The following is a 17,983-nucleotide window of genomic DNA, read 5'->3' on the forward strand; positions in this document are numbered from 1 at the left end:
TTTTGCCCCATTTATAGATCATTATCCTCAGAACAGTCTTCATTTGCCTGTGTTCTAGAAAGACAAAATATCATTTAACTGTTTGAAATCATGATAGATGGAGTGAATAGTGCTAAATCATAAAGATGAGTAAACAATGCACTTACAAGATTTTTACCTAATTTAAAATGTCCTCTTCTATTGCCTTTATAATAAATTAAATCTCTCTTCTACATTTAGTAATTTGTAGAATGAAATGTAAGCATTTAGCTAGAAATTGCTTGTTAAATTTTCATTAAACACATCTTCACTCAGAAGCTTGAATATAATTCATTCTGTTAGCTCATTTCTCATGCAAAGTAGTAACTTTTGCTCTCTTTAGAATTATTTACCCAGTAATATCATTATTTAAGTTGTAATACAATTTTTCTTTGACTGTACATGCTTTACTTATTGCCACATATTTTTATCTTTGAAATAAATCTGCTTAAAATTGTTGTCTTTAGAAGCTCTGTGACAAAATCCATGGCTACTCATTTGCTAACAAACTTATGACTGAATGAGCTATTTTTTCTGTCCATGTGATTCATGTGAGCATTGTTAAATCTAACTTATTTGAATATTCATTGGTATTTTATCTAGAGCTATTATTTCACTATCTTTAAAAGTACCTTTAAAACAGTACTGAATTTCATAGACAATATGACAATAAACAATGATTGGGGATTTTTAAAATTCCTGCATTGCTTGAAAAATAAGGTTTAATGTGCGTAAATGTTTATCATTGAAGTTTTTAATTTGCTTTAGTGTGATGTTTCTTCCCATGTCATATGCATTCAAAGAAAATTGTATTAATATATCTATACTATGCAAAAATCTCATCTTATTCTTCCAAATATAGAGTTTTGACATAATTTGGGGGTTTTTTTAGGCCTCCAAGAGAAAAAAAAAAGTAAAATGGGAGCATTTTTCATTTTTTTGTGGGGCATAATATTTGAGCAGTCCTAACAAATATGAATGTGTAACATTTGATTTTAAAGATTACTATATGTGCTTTATTTCTGATACATTATTAATTATTTTCTTAATCACATCCCATCTTAGGTTGTGTCTTTGAAAATCTGAATAACTACAGGATATAAATGTCTATGGACATTTTTCATAAACTATACTTGGGTTTAATTTTGTATTCAGTACAAACTTTGACAGCTTAATTTTGATTTTAATAGTTTCTTAACATTTCTTAAAATGTTGGTTATATTATGCCTTCTATAATAACCTTATTTTTTAAAACTCAGAGGCGGAGCATTAATGTAGAACTTGGAAACAGACCAATTTCCATTAAAATTGAGGAAAAGACAAAAAGGTAATACAAAAAGGAGTTTTTTTGTCAAAACTATTAATTACCACATTAAAAAAAACTATTAGAAAAGAGTGATTAAAAATTCTGTCTTATTACTCTTCTGGTAATTTTGAAACTAAAATGCATTTTGAGGAGGGGAATCTCTAATATAAATAAGTCTATTAATATTTGTTAAAATATATAGTGATATATAAAATAAGAAATTTTGCCAAGATATTAAAAATAGAAATTTATTTTTTTAAATTTATTAATAAACCAAATGATCACAATTATTAACATTTCCATATTACTAGTTCTTTTGATTTCTAAGACCTATATATAATAAAAGAATTTGTAAAAAAAATACATTGAATTTTGGACTGTCAAAGCATTTTATACATGTCAGTGAATCACTCTCAATAAGAGTTTTTTCTTCTGATATTATTAAATGTAAAAAATTTATATAAGATGCAGAAAAAAATGGGCGCCTGGGTGGCTCAGTTGGTTAAGCAACTGCCTTCGGCTCAGGTCATGATCCTGGAGTCCCTGGATCGAGTCCCACATCGGGCTCCCTGCTTGGCAGGGAGTCTGCTTCTCCCTCTGACCCTCCCCCCTCTCATGTGCTCTCTCTCAAATAAATAAATAAAATCTTAAAAAAAAAAAATGATGCAGAAAAAAAGAACTGAGTTAAAAGAGTAGTCTTTTAAATCAATTTATGCTTTTATGCAATTATATATATTTTATATAGTTTCAAATGTTTAAAAAATGTGGTATCTGCATATTAATTTTATGTTATATGCTATGATCTCAAAGTGCTTATATTCTTTCAAGGTGATTGCCTTCTCTTTTCAGTTGTTTTAAGTATTAAAAAAACAAAACAGCTGCTTTATGTCATATTTCCATTCAGTCTCATAATGCTTATAAATTTCCAGTTCTCAAAGAGTTGAAGCCAAATGCCAAAACACGGTGGCTAGAAGTTATTATTTTTTAAGTTACTCTCTTTTTTTTTTTTAATCTAATATGGGACAGATGTCTCATAAAGTCTGCTGGATAAAGCAAACTCTTAGTTTCTCATGAATGGAAATACAAAAAGAAAATCCTACATTGGACTTTGTGTATTCAAAATAGTGAACATATATTTTTATAGTTATTTTTCACTACTTACTGTTTATTAAATTTTTTTAAATTTCACCGGATGGGATACCTCAAACAAAAGTGAAAGGCCATTCCATTTTTGTATAAACTGCTTTCAGAGTCTCCAAAAACCCCTTGAGGAAGCAAAACATTCCCTTTTCCCAAGTTACAACTTCTCTCAACCATTAAATGAAATAATTAGGTATCTATAGTTTAATATAAAGAAGAACAACAGGGCATGATTTCTCCAGTCAGAGCTCTGACACTATGGGAAACAGATATAACAAACAAAAGAAAAAAAAAATTAAAGGAAGTTCTGTTTGCTGGTACAAAATTGTATAATTCCTAAATTTTAAAATTAGTATATACACATATATACTGATTTACTTTAAATATATTTATCCATAATTTCATTTGTTCCATTAACTAATGTTTATTGAACACTGTCATGTACGTGTCCTGTTCTAAGCACTGAAAATACAGAGTGACCAAGATAAGCAAAAGTCCCTGCCTCATGGAATTGATCTTTTAGTGGTAAAGGTACACAATAAAGAAATGTTATGTTGATAATTAAAAGCAATAAAGTTACATAGCATGACTGTGGTTTTTATATTATATGGTAAAATAAATTTTCTCTGAGGATGTAACATTTAAACTGTTATCTGAAAAGCATGAAGGAACCAGTCAAGAGAAGATCAGAAGCAAGAACATTCCAGGCAGAAAGATAAATTTAATGTGTGGGAGTTTGGAATGTTTGAGGGTAGAGAGAACAGTGTGCTTAGTACACAGTAGAACTGAAGAGAGGCAAAATGAGACAGGAGTGAAAGAACATTATGAGGCTACAACAATAGTTTAAGCAGAAAAATAAATGTTGGCTTTTGTTAAAGTGGAAGTAGTAAAGATAGAAGTGGGGGAATTTGGGCTATGTTTGAACCCAGGGCTTCCTAATGAATTAGGTATGAGGGGTGAAAAAGAAAGAAAAATCAAAAATAAATTCTATTATTTGGAGAATGAGAGACTAAGCAGGGGTGGGGAGAAGCAGGTTTGAAGGGAAAAATCAAGAGTTAAGTTTAAGCTACATAATGCCTGAGATGCCTGTTAGAAATTCAAATGGAGAGTAGTGTATGTGAGAGTTCCAAGGAGCAATCAGGGATAGACATCAAGATTTGGAAGTCATCAGCATATAAATGGTGTTTAAAATTTTGAGATCACCCAAGAAAAGGCTGTAAGATAGAGAAGTAGGCTGCAATTGAGGTCTAAGGCATTTCCATGTGTAGAAGTTAGGCAGAGAATTGGAAGCCAACATAGGACACTAAGGGAGTATAAGGTAAGGTAGAGGAAAAAAGAAATCCAACTGGTCATCTGGATTAAATGCTTGTAAGAAGCCAAGATGTGAACTAAGAAATTGCCACTGGATTTGACACATGAAAGTTATTGGTGACCTTGACAAGGACAGTTTCTATGAAGTAGTGTAGTCAAAAACTGATTGAAGTGGATTAAGAGGAGATTGTAGGAAAGCTGGTGGAGTCAGTATCTATAAACAACTCTTTCAAGAAGTTTTACTCTAAGAAATAGGGCAGTAGCTGGAGGGAGATACGGGGTCAAGAGAGATTTTTGGTTGTGTGTGTGTGTGTATGTGTTTAGAGGAAAATGCTAGAGTATATTTATATACTAATGAGAATGATCTGGTAGAAAGGGGAAAACTGATTATGATTATGCAAGAGAAAATATAATTATAGAAAGGGCCTTGAGAGGTAGAAGGGTTAGGATACATAGTATAAGTAGTAGGGAGGTTAGTTTTTGATAGGAGGAGACATAGAACTGCAATGGGAGGGAAGGCAGAATTGCAGATAGGTTGGTAGATTTGTGGTAGAAAGGTAAAGATGTTACTATGTGAGTAGTTCTATTTACTATTGCCATAAAAGTCATTATGCAGGGTGTGAAGGGAGTATAGATTGGAAGAGAGAGGTATAAGTAGTTGGAAAGGGGAAAAGTGAACTATATATATATGTATATATGTGTATGTATGTGTGTATACACACACACGCATGTATACATAAACACGTAGTCAGTGGGTATTTGTGTATATGTTGTACACCACGGGAAAAAGACATATAGTATAAAATATTTTAAAGCCATTCTTACTGAGTATTTTTGAGACATCTTACTTGAAGGACCTGAAACAATTCTGTGCTTTCCAAGGACTCTAATAACGGTGTTCTCTTTTCCATAATGTAGAGATTAAGTGAGGACTTCTCAATGCCATAATACGTCTCATGTTTTGTTATTTATTTTTGTCTATTACAGAGTAAAAGGCAGAAATATTTTGTAGCTATTCTAATTCAAAGCCTATGAAAATTATTAAAATTAGTTTAATCTTGAAAATTGTGTATTATATATTCAAGCTGGTAGTTTTCTTAAAATACTATTTTGGAGGGTTTTGAGCCCCCATCTGAATTTAAAAAAAAAAAGGCAAACAGGCTCTAATCATTTAGTAAAATAATACTTTTATTTTGTTTTGTTTTCATATGAAAAACACCAGTACCATCTGTCATTTAGGAGAAACACATGGACAATATAGTTGTTTTGTTCATTGTGCCCTCCCTATCCTATTGGAAGGATGTGATCTTTTAATTGTGCTTGGATCTTTATTTCTGGATAGGATGTATGTAATTGAATGTGTTGAATTTATAGATGCATATGGATTTGATGTAAAATTAGATTGTGAATAATGGAATAAGATTGCTCTCCATTTTTTTGCTGTTTTCGCATAGACAAAAATAGAAAGATGTATGTGTACATATATGTATTTGACTAAACACTTAATATTTAAATGGCCATGTCAAGTATTAAGTGGTAGGTGTTGACAGTTGCAGTGTATTCAAAATAAAAGTTACAAAAATCTTTGTAGCACAAATACTAAAAAGTTTAATACTTAGTAGTACATTTATATAAAATACCTAGATAACATCTGTCTAGGTTGAGGCATTTAATCCCTCATAGAGCAATATTTGACTAATGAAAAACTGCAGCTGAAAACATTTCTCTTTCCTATAAGTATGAATATGGTTTTTAAAATGTATCTCTCTGTAACCTGTCATAAAGTTAATTATCATTAATTATGGATTTAGCAGTGTACCCATCTACTCTTACAAAAGGGGGAAAAGATCTGTGAGAATAAGGAAGTGCAGCACGGTATTTTTTTTTTCTTTGTTATTACTGTTTCTCTTTGGTATCTATTTAGAGATTCAATATATGCCTTCCGCTCAGGTTCCTTACACAGACTATGTTCTTTCTCTTTTCTGGTTGTATAACAAGATTGTAGAGAGATAAACACAGTAAAAGTGTGTTAACAATTGAACTGCAATCCTACCTATTATCTACTTTGCTACAGCAGTGAAGTAGTCCAGACTTACTTAAAGGTGGTATTGTTTTCATCTTATAAAAATCTACTGTAATATTATGATGTTCCATGTAAATTTTCATGTGCTGGCATGCTTACAAGTAATAGTGTTATAGAATGCTCAGCTCTCAATGAGGGATTGTTTGTGGTTAATTGCATTACATATGTCATCTATCTATTTGCTGAAAGAATATGGTGTTTAGCAAAACTACCTGCTGAGCAACATAATAAGATTTTTGTACAAAGTACAAATTACTAATTATTGTATTTTATTTTTCTATGATTTCCTAAGAGGCATTACCAGGGTCTTACAGATGGAGTAAGCCTGTTTATTAAAATATCTTAGCAAATAAAAGTTACAGTTCTGGTGGTTAAATCTGTGACTTTTTTGTACTGTTGTATTGATGAATATTTAATATAATTTATTTTTCAGTCTCTTCAATCTAGACGTTCTTTAGATATATAATTCTGCATGCAAAATCATAGCTGTAATTTTTCAAAATGTCATTACCGTCAAGGCATAAAATCACATAAATCACTATACATAGATACACATTTTTGTAGTGATTTCATATTGGCAAACTATTTTGTGAGCTTAAGTAAATTAAATTGTTCATTGCAGAGGTAATACTGTACATAAATTGCAGATGACCAAAAGATATACATAATGTCCAACTATTCAAATGGCTTTACACCATCAGCATTCATTCCAAAAATGTGCAATAAATTATGAATCAGGGATTTTCTATATTCTTTTAAAAGTTGCTGGTAAGAAAATACATAAAAAGTTCCTCAGTTAATCAGAATAGTGTTGTAGTCATCATCTTAGACTTAACTCTTTTATAATTCTTCTACTACAGTTCCAGAAGCCAGTATGAAATTAAAACTGGTTATAAAATACCTGAAACTTCCTTCTCTTATATGGATATCTTAAGTAGCCTTCAGAAAATCACTGCCATTTTTAAAGCTTCTCACCCTCATGATAAAATGAAGACAGCCAAACTAACTTATTAAATCAAGTGGAATAATTTTTATGCTGAGCCTGTCAGTACTCAAAAGGAGTTTCAGTTGGCAAAGTACCAAAATGCAGATTCAACCATATGAAATATTTACACTTTTAAACTTTTACATATTTTTAAAACTGGCATTTTCTGTTATAGAGTACACTTTGGGTTTCACTATTTAATCTCTAATGATAAGCCATTGCATCAACTACACTGATCTAAGATGATTTACTTAGCTATTTTTTTGTCAAAGAATTATGTATATGCCTAAATTTACTGAAAAGTTGGATATCCAATCTCCCCGTCATATTTCCAGTTTTCACCAAATGTTCTGTGCTAAGCAAAAATAGAACTCAACCTAAGGGGAGAAAATACCAACTCCAAACAGGAAAAAATAAATCTGTACACTAACGTTTTCTGAAACATAAGATTTCTGCTTAACTCTAAGACAAAAAAAGTCATATTCAGGCTATAAGGAAATTAGCTTCCATGTCTCATCAAAATGAATCACAAATGCCCAGACACAAAGAAAAGGAATCAATACCTCCCTGTAAATGCATTTACAGTCAGAAGTTAATGAACCAGAATATTTAGGAATTGGGTCAAATCCTACCCATATACTAAAAATTTCAGGACAAAGGAAGACAGGAACTTATTAACTGAACACCTACTATGTGCCAAAAAATATTCTTTTTAAATCTATTCAATCCTCAAAACTACCAGATGAAATAAATAGGTATTTTTTGAAAGTGAGGAAGCTAAAGCATGGAGAAGGGTTAATTGGCCTAAGGCCACACAGTTAGGAAGAATATCATTTTTTTTTTTCAAGGACATCTGTAAATATTTTGGAATATATAACTATTGAGTTTTTGTTATTAGTTTTAACCTTTCAAGAGTTAAGTTTACTCTTAACTCTTTTTCATTGTAAAACAACCACATTTGCAAATTTGGAAACCTAACAACAAAAATAGCACCCTATAATCATCCACATAAACACCCCCATCATTAATTTTATATAATTCTTCTAGTCTCTTTTTCACCCTCCTAGTTCGCTTAATAGGTAAAATTAATAGGCCAAAGATCAGGAAGGGTAGTTAACATAACCCTAGCTTATGTGTGTGTGTGTGTGTGGTGGGGAGAGGGTGTTCCATACTCATGGCCAAAAAATAAACTATAGACGAAAACGTAAGAGTAAGGGTTTCATCCATGAAACCCCCCAGTGGTGTGGGGGGGGGGGGGGGGAAGGGCGAGGCTAGGTAGGTTGAAACATCTGTAAAATTACTCCAACTGTAGTCTTGTCCTTTGGAAAGCGTGGTTATAAAAATGTGGAGAAATGAGTATATCTAAATATTTTCAACTGGAGTTATCATCGTTGCTATAAAATCCCAGTGCAATTTTAAAAGGTGGTTAACGTTAAGCATTCATACTATTCCTTTCCTGACCACCTACCGATTTGATTCTGGGGACAATAATCACAGATTATGGCTAGCGGAAATCTCTTCAGGAGATCAGACAGCTAAGAAGCCAGAGTACAGGCATACTTCCTCTGCCGAGTCACACTTCCGACTTTTCACACCAGTTTTATCTCCACTCCCTACCTACATTAACAGTTTCACTTCAGGACTCCAGGGTCTGAGGCCCGTAAGAGACCGGAAAGCCTCCGTGGGAGAGGCAGCGGAGAAACTCTGGCGCATGCCTTGACAGAGAGGGCACAGCTGTCTTCTTCGGCCGTTGAAACACGCTGCGCGCGTGCCCGGTAAAGACGCAGAGGTTCCACGTCCCTCTGGGATCCACACGGAACGCCCACCCCGGCGTGCTGGAATTGCTGATATTCTCCCGAGAGGCTGGGAGAGACCGTGGCGGAAAGAAGCGCACGCGCAAACGCTACGCCAAGCATTTCCCACCAGGCTCTGCGCACGCCTAAAACTCCCATCATGCTCCATCGGAGACAACACCGCTTTTCGCAGGAAGGCGGCCGTTCACCCCGCCACCCGTCTTCACACCTTTAATACTCCTCGGTGTGCCTCTGGCATTCTCGGGAGCTCTTCAATCCCATAAACAAGAGCAGCAAGGCTACTTCCTAAGACCTCCAAGGAGGCGTGGCTTCGGACCGGAAGAACGTCCGGTTGCCAAGGGAACGCCACGCGCCTAGGCGCCTGCCCAGCCACTGATGCTCCGGCTGAGGCGCAGGCAACCAGTTCACCGAACTTGTAGATACGGCTTTGCTCAGGAGCAGGGATTCCTACAATGGAGGCATAGAGACTAAGGCTGAGAGACGCCCGATATTTATTCCAGAGACGTATACGAGTGAGTGAGTGGTCCATTCCTGTTCCTCTTCAGCCCCTGGGCCCGCAGAACTAACTTCAAAGACCAGGTATCTCCGCCCCCCCCCATGTTTGTAGCCAGCGCCGCCGCCACCAACACCACTCCCGTCGCGTTTTAGAATTGCTCTTTACTCTTTCTTAAGGTTTTTACTCCGTACCGTTGTTTCTAGTGTAAGAAGTGGAAAAGGAAAGGATTTATGCGGTGAGTACTAGGGGTCCCAGGAGACTCATGGTTTGGGCGAGTTTGGTTGGTTTTATCATCGCCCAGTTTTGTGTTTTTATTTGGTGTGTGGGAAATGTAATTGAAATTTCATCCTCAGAAACTGAAAGCCGAATAAAAATGTTTGAAGTACTAAAAGTAGGCTATAATTCACTCTAGGAACATTTTTTTTTTTTTTTTTTACGTTTACAAAGTACCATTCATGGTGTTTTTCTCTGCCCCACCACGATCTGCGGCTTACTACCTTCCAAGCTGTTTGCTGTGGATAATATCCTAATTCCTCAAGACTTTTCTGGCAACAAGTAATCCTTTAGAAAGCAGTTTCTCAGATAACAACCAAGAGAGTTTGATTGGCTGGTGCGCAGTAAAACAGTAAGATAAGAAACTGGAAAGGTAGATCAGAGCCACATTGGATCTTAAAATTAGCTACGCGTGAACATTTGGACTTTATTCTGAAAGCCAGCAGTTCTCAGTAGGAACTGTACATCAGAAACACTGTATAGCTTTTTAAAATGCGGATGCCCTAATCCCATCACCAGAAATACTAATTTAGTAGTTAATTCCAGTGTGCAGCCAAAGTTGAGAATCATGGCTTTAGGCATAGGGAGCCACAGAAAACTTTATCTCCCACTGTGCACATAGGGCATGGTAAGTAAATGATGAGTGGCTTAAATTGTTATCTTTCCTTCTTTCATACATGGAAAAAGTAAACTTACAGAAATGTATGATTACTAAGAAATAGAAACATGCATGCATAAGGCTATAATTACATCTTTTAAAACAACTGACTTCTACATTGTATGTCCCAAAATATTTTATTAACAAGCATTAGTTTTAATAATCCATGAAAAAGGGTTGGAAAATCACAATCCAGGATTCTTTGGAAAATGAATATTCAGGTATCACGTTTTTGACAATCGATGCTTTATAGTGGATGCCCAGAGGATGATGAGGTGAGAAGTCGTCATGTTTTTTTAAAATCTGTTCAAAATTGTATGGAAAATGGAAAACAAGATATTGTCTTTTTTTTAAATTAACATATAATGTATTTTGCTTCAGGGGTAAGATACTGTCTTTTTATCAATATGTTTAGTACAATAAATAACAAAGTGAGAATAGCAAATCTACTTTGAATTAAAATGGTCTGTGTGAATTGTTTCATGATATCAGAAGGCTAACTTAAAGTAGATTGTACAAATGTTCCTTAAGCTGAGATTTAAAGGAATGGATTGAGTGAGATTTGAGTCTCCAACACAAGGAGAAAAGTGGCACAAATGGAGTACCAGAAATCAAACCCAATCTTTGGATAAGACAACTGTGGCTCTCTTATAGGCCCCATGCTCTGGTGGGGTACCGTGCTTGCTCCTTTCTGCACATCATTGAAATTTGGTTTTGAAATTTCTGTCGGTATGATCCCCCAAGGGGCCTAAGCAAAATCGATGATGCAGCCTCCTTTTGATGCAGTTGTCTTGGAAACCTCATCATTTAAGTTGCTGCAGCTTCACATTCTTCAAGGTATGGCCTTACCTAGGATAGTGTGGGATAAAAAGTACTCGAGGAGTTGGGGGATGACAGGCTCCTGGAACTTTAGATGGAGATGAGAATAAATCAATTAAATGAGATGAGTATTTAGAGAACTTTGAAAAAGATGGTTAGGAGAGTAATAGGAAATATTTGGGACTTAGGCAGATGGTAGTTACTCCTATAGCAGTCCCTGCAGCAGTTGAGGGCTGGCAACAGGGATATCTCTCTTCTCCCATGATAACATTTTGGGGAGTGATGGACCCAAGGGGAGTACCTTTGGAAAGTTTCATTTGGAAAGTTCATAGCAGGTTATGAGCAAGCAATATGTATAGCAGTATATTATATATTAAAGTAAATATATCTGTTAGTATTCTTTGTTCCTCTTGATAGAAAATGCAACCTAAACTGGATATAATCAAGCAAACAAACAAAAACAGTTAATTTAATAGTTATTCCTTCAGATTATTGGGTAATACAACAATGGGGCTGGCTTCAGAAAACGATTTAGCCAGTGGCTCAAATAGTGTAGCCCAAATCTCAGTTTTTCTCATTTCTGACCTGCCTTCTACTTTCTGAGCTTCGGCATTAGGCTCTACATGAACTCCTTTGCCATACATTGTTCCAGATTTCTAGAAAGGCTGCAGATATTTTCAAGATCACAAGTGGCAGACTCTACACAATACTGAGTTTAACCACATTTTCTTTTTAAATATTGTAATTTACCAGAAGAAATATACAGCTATTTCAAGGGCATTGTTCTTTGTGTTGCCTAGGGTTATAAGCTGCCAATCTGCATTTCAGATAAGGCTCCTTTGTGTTAATCAGCTTAAACTTTGTTTCCTAAATATAAAGCTACTTGACATGGTTTTTATGATTGTGTCTTTAAATTATTAATTTTTTTGATGCACATGTTCATATTTTCCATACCTAAGTTGCCTGTAATGATTGATATATCTTTTTTTACTTTTAACTTGCAGCTGGTTTGTAAATATTTGAATCACATTATGGGATTGCTAGACAGACTTTCAGGCTTGCTTGGCTTAAAGAAGAAGGAGGTTCATGTTTTGTGCCTTGGTCTGGATAATAGCGGCAAAACAACAATCATTAACAAACTTAAACCTTCAAATGTAAGTATCTTTGTTAGATGCTTTACGTATTTTCTACTAGAGAAAGTTAACATGCAGAATTATTTTGTTTGCCATCATTACTTCATATAATCATGTTACGAAATCCTTTTAACCTTGTAGTATCTTAATGTAATAAATGTCAGTCAGGCATAATTTGCAGTGTATTTTATGTAGATGTATAGGTGAGTCTTGATTATTTAAGCTGGAATATTTTCCAAATGTCTTTTTTTTTAAAAGATCCTCACAAATTTGCCAAGTTTACTTTTAGGTATCATTGCCTTCTTTTTGGCTCCCTCTTTACAAGAGAAACAAAGGGAATGGTGAATCATTTTTATGGGTTCAATGGATAATTAAGACAGTTTCCCAGGAGTGTGGTATGCGTATCAGTAGTAGTAAGCAGAATGACTTTAAGTCATTTAAGTAATAAGTATATGAACATATAATTTTAATAACTGAAAAATATAAAGCTAGCACATTCAACACATGGTACATAAAAGTTAGGTTTTGCTACATATAAAGAAAATCCACATAACAGTGGACTAAATAAGATAGAAGCTTCTTTTTCTGTCATCTAAATAAGTCCAGAGGAGGTATTCCAGGGCTGGTGGTGCAGCTATGTGGTCAGTCATGAGACATCCAGGCATCTTCCATCTTCCTGTTCTGCTATTCTAAGTGCCTTTTTTCATCTTCAAGATCTCCACATGGTCACCTTGGTTAACTATATTCTAAGTCACAGGGAGGAGAAAAGAACAAGGCAAAAGAATAGGCCCTCTTGCTAAATAAGCTCTCTTTAAAGAACTTACCCAGAAGCATCAAATAATGATTCCTTACTTGTATCTCATTGGCTACCCCTATCTGTAAATGAAGTTGGATTTTTTTTTTTTTTTTTAAAGCAGGGCATACTGCTGCTTCCAAAAATAATAGGAGTCCTGTAAGTATGGAAGAAGAGGAAAATGGATATTGGATAGACAACTAACATTTACAGTTGTAAATACACTTATTTAGGTAAAAGCCATTAGTGAATTAATGAAAACTGTAGAGTGAAAGACTAATATAGACTGCATAAAGATAGGGCAAAAACTAAGAAGCTGTTACTCTTAATGACTAAATGGCTAGAAAATGGGAAATATTGCTCCTAAATATGGTAGTTGCCTCCAATGTTTCAGGTTGGGCTGAATAAGCAGCCTTACTACTCCGTTTTCTTTTGTAGCAGCTTCAGTTTTACTTCTGTTTAGTTGGAGATTACTTTGGAATACAAAAAAAAAACAAAAACAAAAACATTATTTCTTTTTTTCTGGTCATTATTCCCTTCTACATAGATGAGTTTACCACATAAGAACAACTAACTGCTGGTGTATTTTCAGGTGGGAGTTAGTGTGACGTGGCCAGGATAAAAAACTGAAGATGGATTTGGAAGGCAATTTAGGTGTTTTAAGGAGTTCCCCAGCTGAGGTATACATTCTGAAGTCAGGCAAAGATAAAAAATATCACCTTTATTTAATTTTGGAGGGCAAGGTTAGGTCTCTTCAGAGGAGTTGCTAACACTCTGTTGTATTGAGATTTGCCTCCCAAAATTTCCGGGTTTCCTCCTCCGGGACAGATCCTACTCTTCTAGGTTCATTGCATGGCTAAGATCAGATGAGAGTGCATTCTTGTGATAGGCATGGAGCATTCAAATGACAGAGTAGAGAGAGGCAGAACCAAGAATGCTCAGTTCTGTTTCACAAACTGAGCAGAGGAGTAATTATTTAGCCATAGAGAGAAATAAATTGGAGAAGGTGAGATAGAGAACTATGGAGTATCATTTAATGAAGTTTTCTCTATATGTGAAGATAGGGGAAAAAGGTTAAAAGAAGCCCACATACATTAGAGTCTATCTCCTGACCTAGGTGATTACAAGAAATTTCTTTATCAGTCCTTCAGAGGGAGATAAAGCATCCTACCCAGTTGGGTGGGGTCCAGAATTGATCTTAGAGAACAGTGAGTATATGTTAAAAGTAGAACCATACCCAATTGTGCCTTGGCCCATAATCAGTACTGTGGATCAGCTATCAGCAGATAGGCTGGGCTAATGCTTAAGAAACTCAGTGACTGGTGACCTATACTTCTGTAGGTAAAGCTATCAGCAGTAAGGAAGATTATAAGGAATTTTTTTTCCGGTAAGGGCCTATTCTGTCAGAGGTGTTTACATTTTTCTCCACATCAAGGAATTGCCTCAAAGGTAAAAATTTTTTTTTTTGGTAAAACTAGTCTTGGGACGCCTAGGTGGCTGTGGGTTGTGTCTTGATGCTTGATTTCAGCTCAGGTCATGATTTCAGGGTCATGGGATTGAGCCCAGTGTCAGGCTCTGAGCTCAGCGTGGAGTCTGCTCCAGATTCTCTCCTTCTCCCCCTCCTCTCTCTCTCTCTCTTTTTCTCCGTCTCTCAAATAAGTAAATAAAATCTTAAAAAAAGCTAGTCTCAATTAAGTACAAAATAACTCAAACCAGAGCCACCATTAATAGCCACAAAATGGGGGCGCCTAGGTGGCTCAGTCAGTTAAGCATCCAACTCTTGATTTCGGCTCAGGTCATGATCTCAGGGTCCTGGAATTGAGCTCCATGTCAGGCTCCATGCTGAGTGTGGAGCCTGCTTGGGATTCCCTCTCTCCCTCTCCCTCTGCCCCTCCCTTACCTCTCCTTCTGTTAAAAAAATATATATAGCCACAAAATGGACCAGTCCACCAATGTCTGCTGTACTCAAAATTGGCAGAAATAATATTCAAAAAACAAAAAAGAATTTACAGTCTCCTTCCATCATTCCCAACAGTATAGTGATCTTCCAAGACATAGTTATTACCATAGGAATAATCTTTGATATGAATGGGAACGGCTTTCTTCCCTGAACAAGGATGTATTTTTATTTTTTAACCTACTTAGGGATTTTTTTTTTCATAATTTCTTCTGTCATTTCTAGAGATTTGGGGCAGGAAGAGGAGACATCATGTGCTCCATCTGTGATCTTAAAATACTCTATAACCCCCATTTCAGACTGGTCTTGTGACATATTAACCCTGTTTAACACCACATTAGTCAGGGAAAGCCCCCAGGAAAACCTGGGTACACAGCCAATAACTAAGGTTTTTTAATTAATCTTCCAGTGCTTTCCAACATCTCTGTCTCTGTTATCTCTGGTGAATTATGGAACTAGCCTAGACTTGCTAGAGGGCTATTTTAAGGGGATCACCTACTTTCTGACACCACTTCCTGAGACTTAATCTTTAGGCAACTATCCTGTCTCCACAGAACAATTGACCTCTAGATCCTGAGAACACAGTAAGTTGCTCTGCTTTTTTTTTTTTTTTTTTTTTAATTTGGTGCTTATAGCCAAAAGACCACTTGAAATAGAATTTCTTAAAGACCTCAAAACCTCTGTCACACAGGTATATATAAAACACTTGTTTCCTCCATTTATCTGAACCAAAGAAATCTTTTGTGAGCCTACATCCACTATTAGAAACATTATTTTTAATGAATTAAGTGAATTATGGAAATCTACAATGCAAAAAATTTGCAAATCTCATTTTATAGTTATGTCTCTTATTTTTTGTGGATAAAATCAGTTTCTAGATAACTAGATACTTTTGGACCCAAACTGGCTTTAAGCTATCCTAATGCTTATTTATTGTCAATGTATTGAGGATGCTGGTGTTTTCTAAACTGATGCATAATGGTGGGGAGGCATTTTAACCTGATCACTCAAGAATCTGGTCTTAAGTGTATTTTCTTAGAGATGCACCCTATAAGTACCTTTTTTTCCCCAATTTCCATTACCCCCCGTTTGCCAACGGAAATCCTATCATACTACCACATCATCCAGATTTATGTTATTTAAAACAATCTGAGGGGCGCCTAGGTGGCTCAGTCGTTAAGTGTCTGCCTTCGGCTCAGGTCATGATCCCAGAGTACTGGGATCGAGCCCCACATCAGGCTCCCTCCTCAGTGGGGAGCCTGCTTCTCCCTCTCCCACTCCCCCTGCTTGTGTTCCCTCTCTCGCTGTGTCTCTCTCTATCAAATAAATTTAAAAAAAAAATCTTAAAAATAAAAAATAAAACAATCTGAAATTATCTTGCATATTTAATTGGTAGCTTATTTATTAAATTTTTCCTCATTATAAATTTAAATTACTTAAGAGCATAGATCTGATATTATTCAACCCTAAATACCTATAGTATTGCCTGGTATGTAAGTGTATTTTGGGATGGACTGATGGGGAATTTTTTAATTTTCATTTTTGGGCAGGGAATGATGATTGATAGCACCAAGGATTTAATTTTTAGCAGACTTAATGAAACTAACCAAATAGGATGTTCTCTTAGAAATCCTGTTCTATTCTTGTTGATGTTAGTCTATCCTTGGGCTATCTCAGATAGGCTATTCCACTTAGGTAATAATTCCTACACTCTTTGCTTGGTTTGTACCATTCCCTGACCAATTCAGAGTATGACCAAATGTATTTGTTCCTAGACAGAGCAGAGAAGATTAATGTTGGAGATAATCTTTGGAATTCTTTAGAGGAAAATAAATCCCACTTGAAGTAGAAGCACGAGCTCACATATCTTGTTTTATCCTGATTAATTTGTGGAGTTTCTTCTTTCTAATTAGGTTCCATGAGAACTTTAGAAGTAACGGGAAGAGGGGTGCTTATGTGGCTCACTCGGTTAAGTGTCTGCCTCTTAATTTTGGCTCAGTCATGCTCTTGGGGTTGTGAGACTACATCATGGAGTTTGCTTGAGATTCTCTCCCTCTCCTTCTGCCCCTCCTCCCACTCATATGTACTCTCTCTCTCTCTCTCCCTCCTTAAAAAAAAAGTGATGGGAAGAAAAGAAAGTTGATTAATTTTATCCTTGTTAAGTAAATCAGCAAGATATAAAAGAGAAGCTCTGGAAACAAAAAGAGTTTGTGAAGAAGCTGGGTGATTGCGGAGAGGCCAGGCAAATGTTCTAATTACAGTTCAGTGAAGACAGGGCTACTATTTTGAGGTATATTTTCTGAGATTTCTTTAAACGTTTCATTTCCTCACTTTATTACTGGTATTTTTTCCTAATAGTAATAGCTGATGATTTTATCATGATTGTGATCAAAATAAAAAATCAAAACCATGGAATATTTTGGGACAACAAAAGTAAGGAAACTCTTTATTCCAAAGTTTGTTGTGCAATGAAGAAACCCTAAGGACTGAAGCAGGAATCTGAATGGCAGGAAATAAATTCTAACATAAACAGAAAGATATTTTTGGAAGAATATAGGCAGCTCAATAGGATGGAAAGAAAAGCTGAATAAACAAACTTTAGAAAGGCAAAACCAGGCATCTCTAAGGAGGCCTTTTCACTACTACGTTACTACTAAGGTGACTAAGCTCCAGTGACTTTTCGGCTTCTGTCTTTTCATTTGAATTTTAAATTTCCAGAAGTGGACTACCAAATTGAACATAATGGTGTGGGGCAACAATTTACCTTCTCCTGTTTTCACACAAAAGCAACATGATGAACTAAAGGTTTTTTTTGTTTGTTGTTTTTTAAGTTACACTGTGGCTGTATGGAGAAAATTGGAAAGAGACTGAAATCATTGAAAGTATAGTACCTCTGAAACAAATAATACATTATATGTTAAAAAAAAAAAGAAGAAGATAGCAGGAAGGGAAAAACGAAGGAGGGGAAATCGGAGGGGGAGACGAACCATGAGAGACTATGGACTCTGAAAAACAAACTGAGGGTTCTAGAGGAGAGGGGGGTGGGGGGATGGGTTAGCCTGGTGATGGGTATTAAAGAGGGCACGTTCTGCATGGAGCACTGGGTGTTATATGCAAACAATGACTCATGGAACACTACATCAAAAACTAATGATGTAATGTATGGTGATTAACATAACATAATAAAATTAAAAAAA

General features: G+C 35.5%; 1 protein-coding gene across 1 annotated transcript in view; it reads left to right on the top strand.

Annotated features, from left to right (window-relative positions):
* The first annotated feature begins 8,978 nt into the window (after positions 1-8,978).
* ARL6 (ADP ribosylation factor like GTPase 6) overlaps positions 8,979-17,983 on the top strand; it is a 41,510-nt gene continuing 32,505 nt past the window's right edge. The window contains exons 1-2 of the mRNA XM_044913912.1: positions 8,979-9,236; positions 11,908-12,057. Coding sequence (XP_044769847.1) covers positions 11,935-12,057 — 123 coding nt within the window. The 5' untranslated portion in view covers positions 8,979-9,236; positions 11,908-11,934. The remainder of the gene's footprint in view (positions 9,237-11,907; positions 12,058-17,983) is intronic.

Source organism: Neomonachus schauinslandi, chromosome 1 (genome assembly GCF_002201575.2).
Source record: "Neomonachus schauinslandi chromosome 1, ASM220157v2, whole genome shotgun sequence".
Lineage (NCBI taxonomy): Eukaryota > Metazoa > Chordata > Mammalia > Carnivora > Phocidae > Neomonachus > Neomonachus schauinslandi.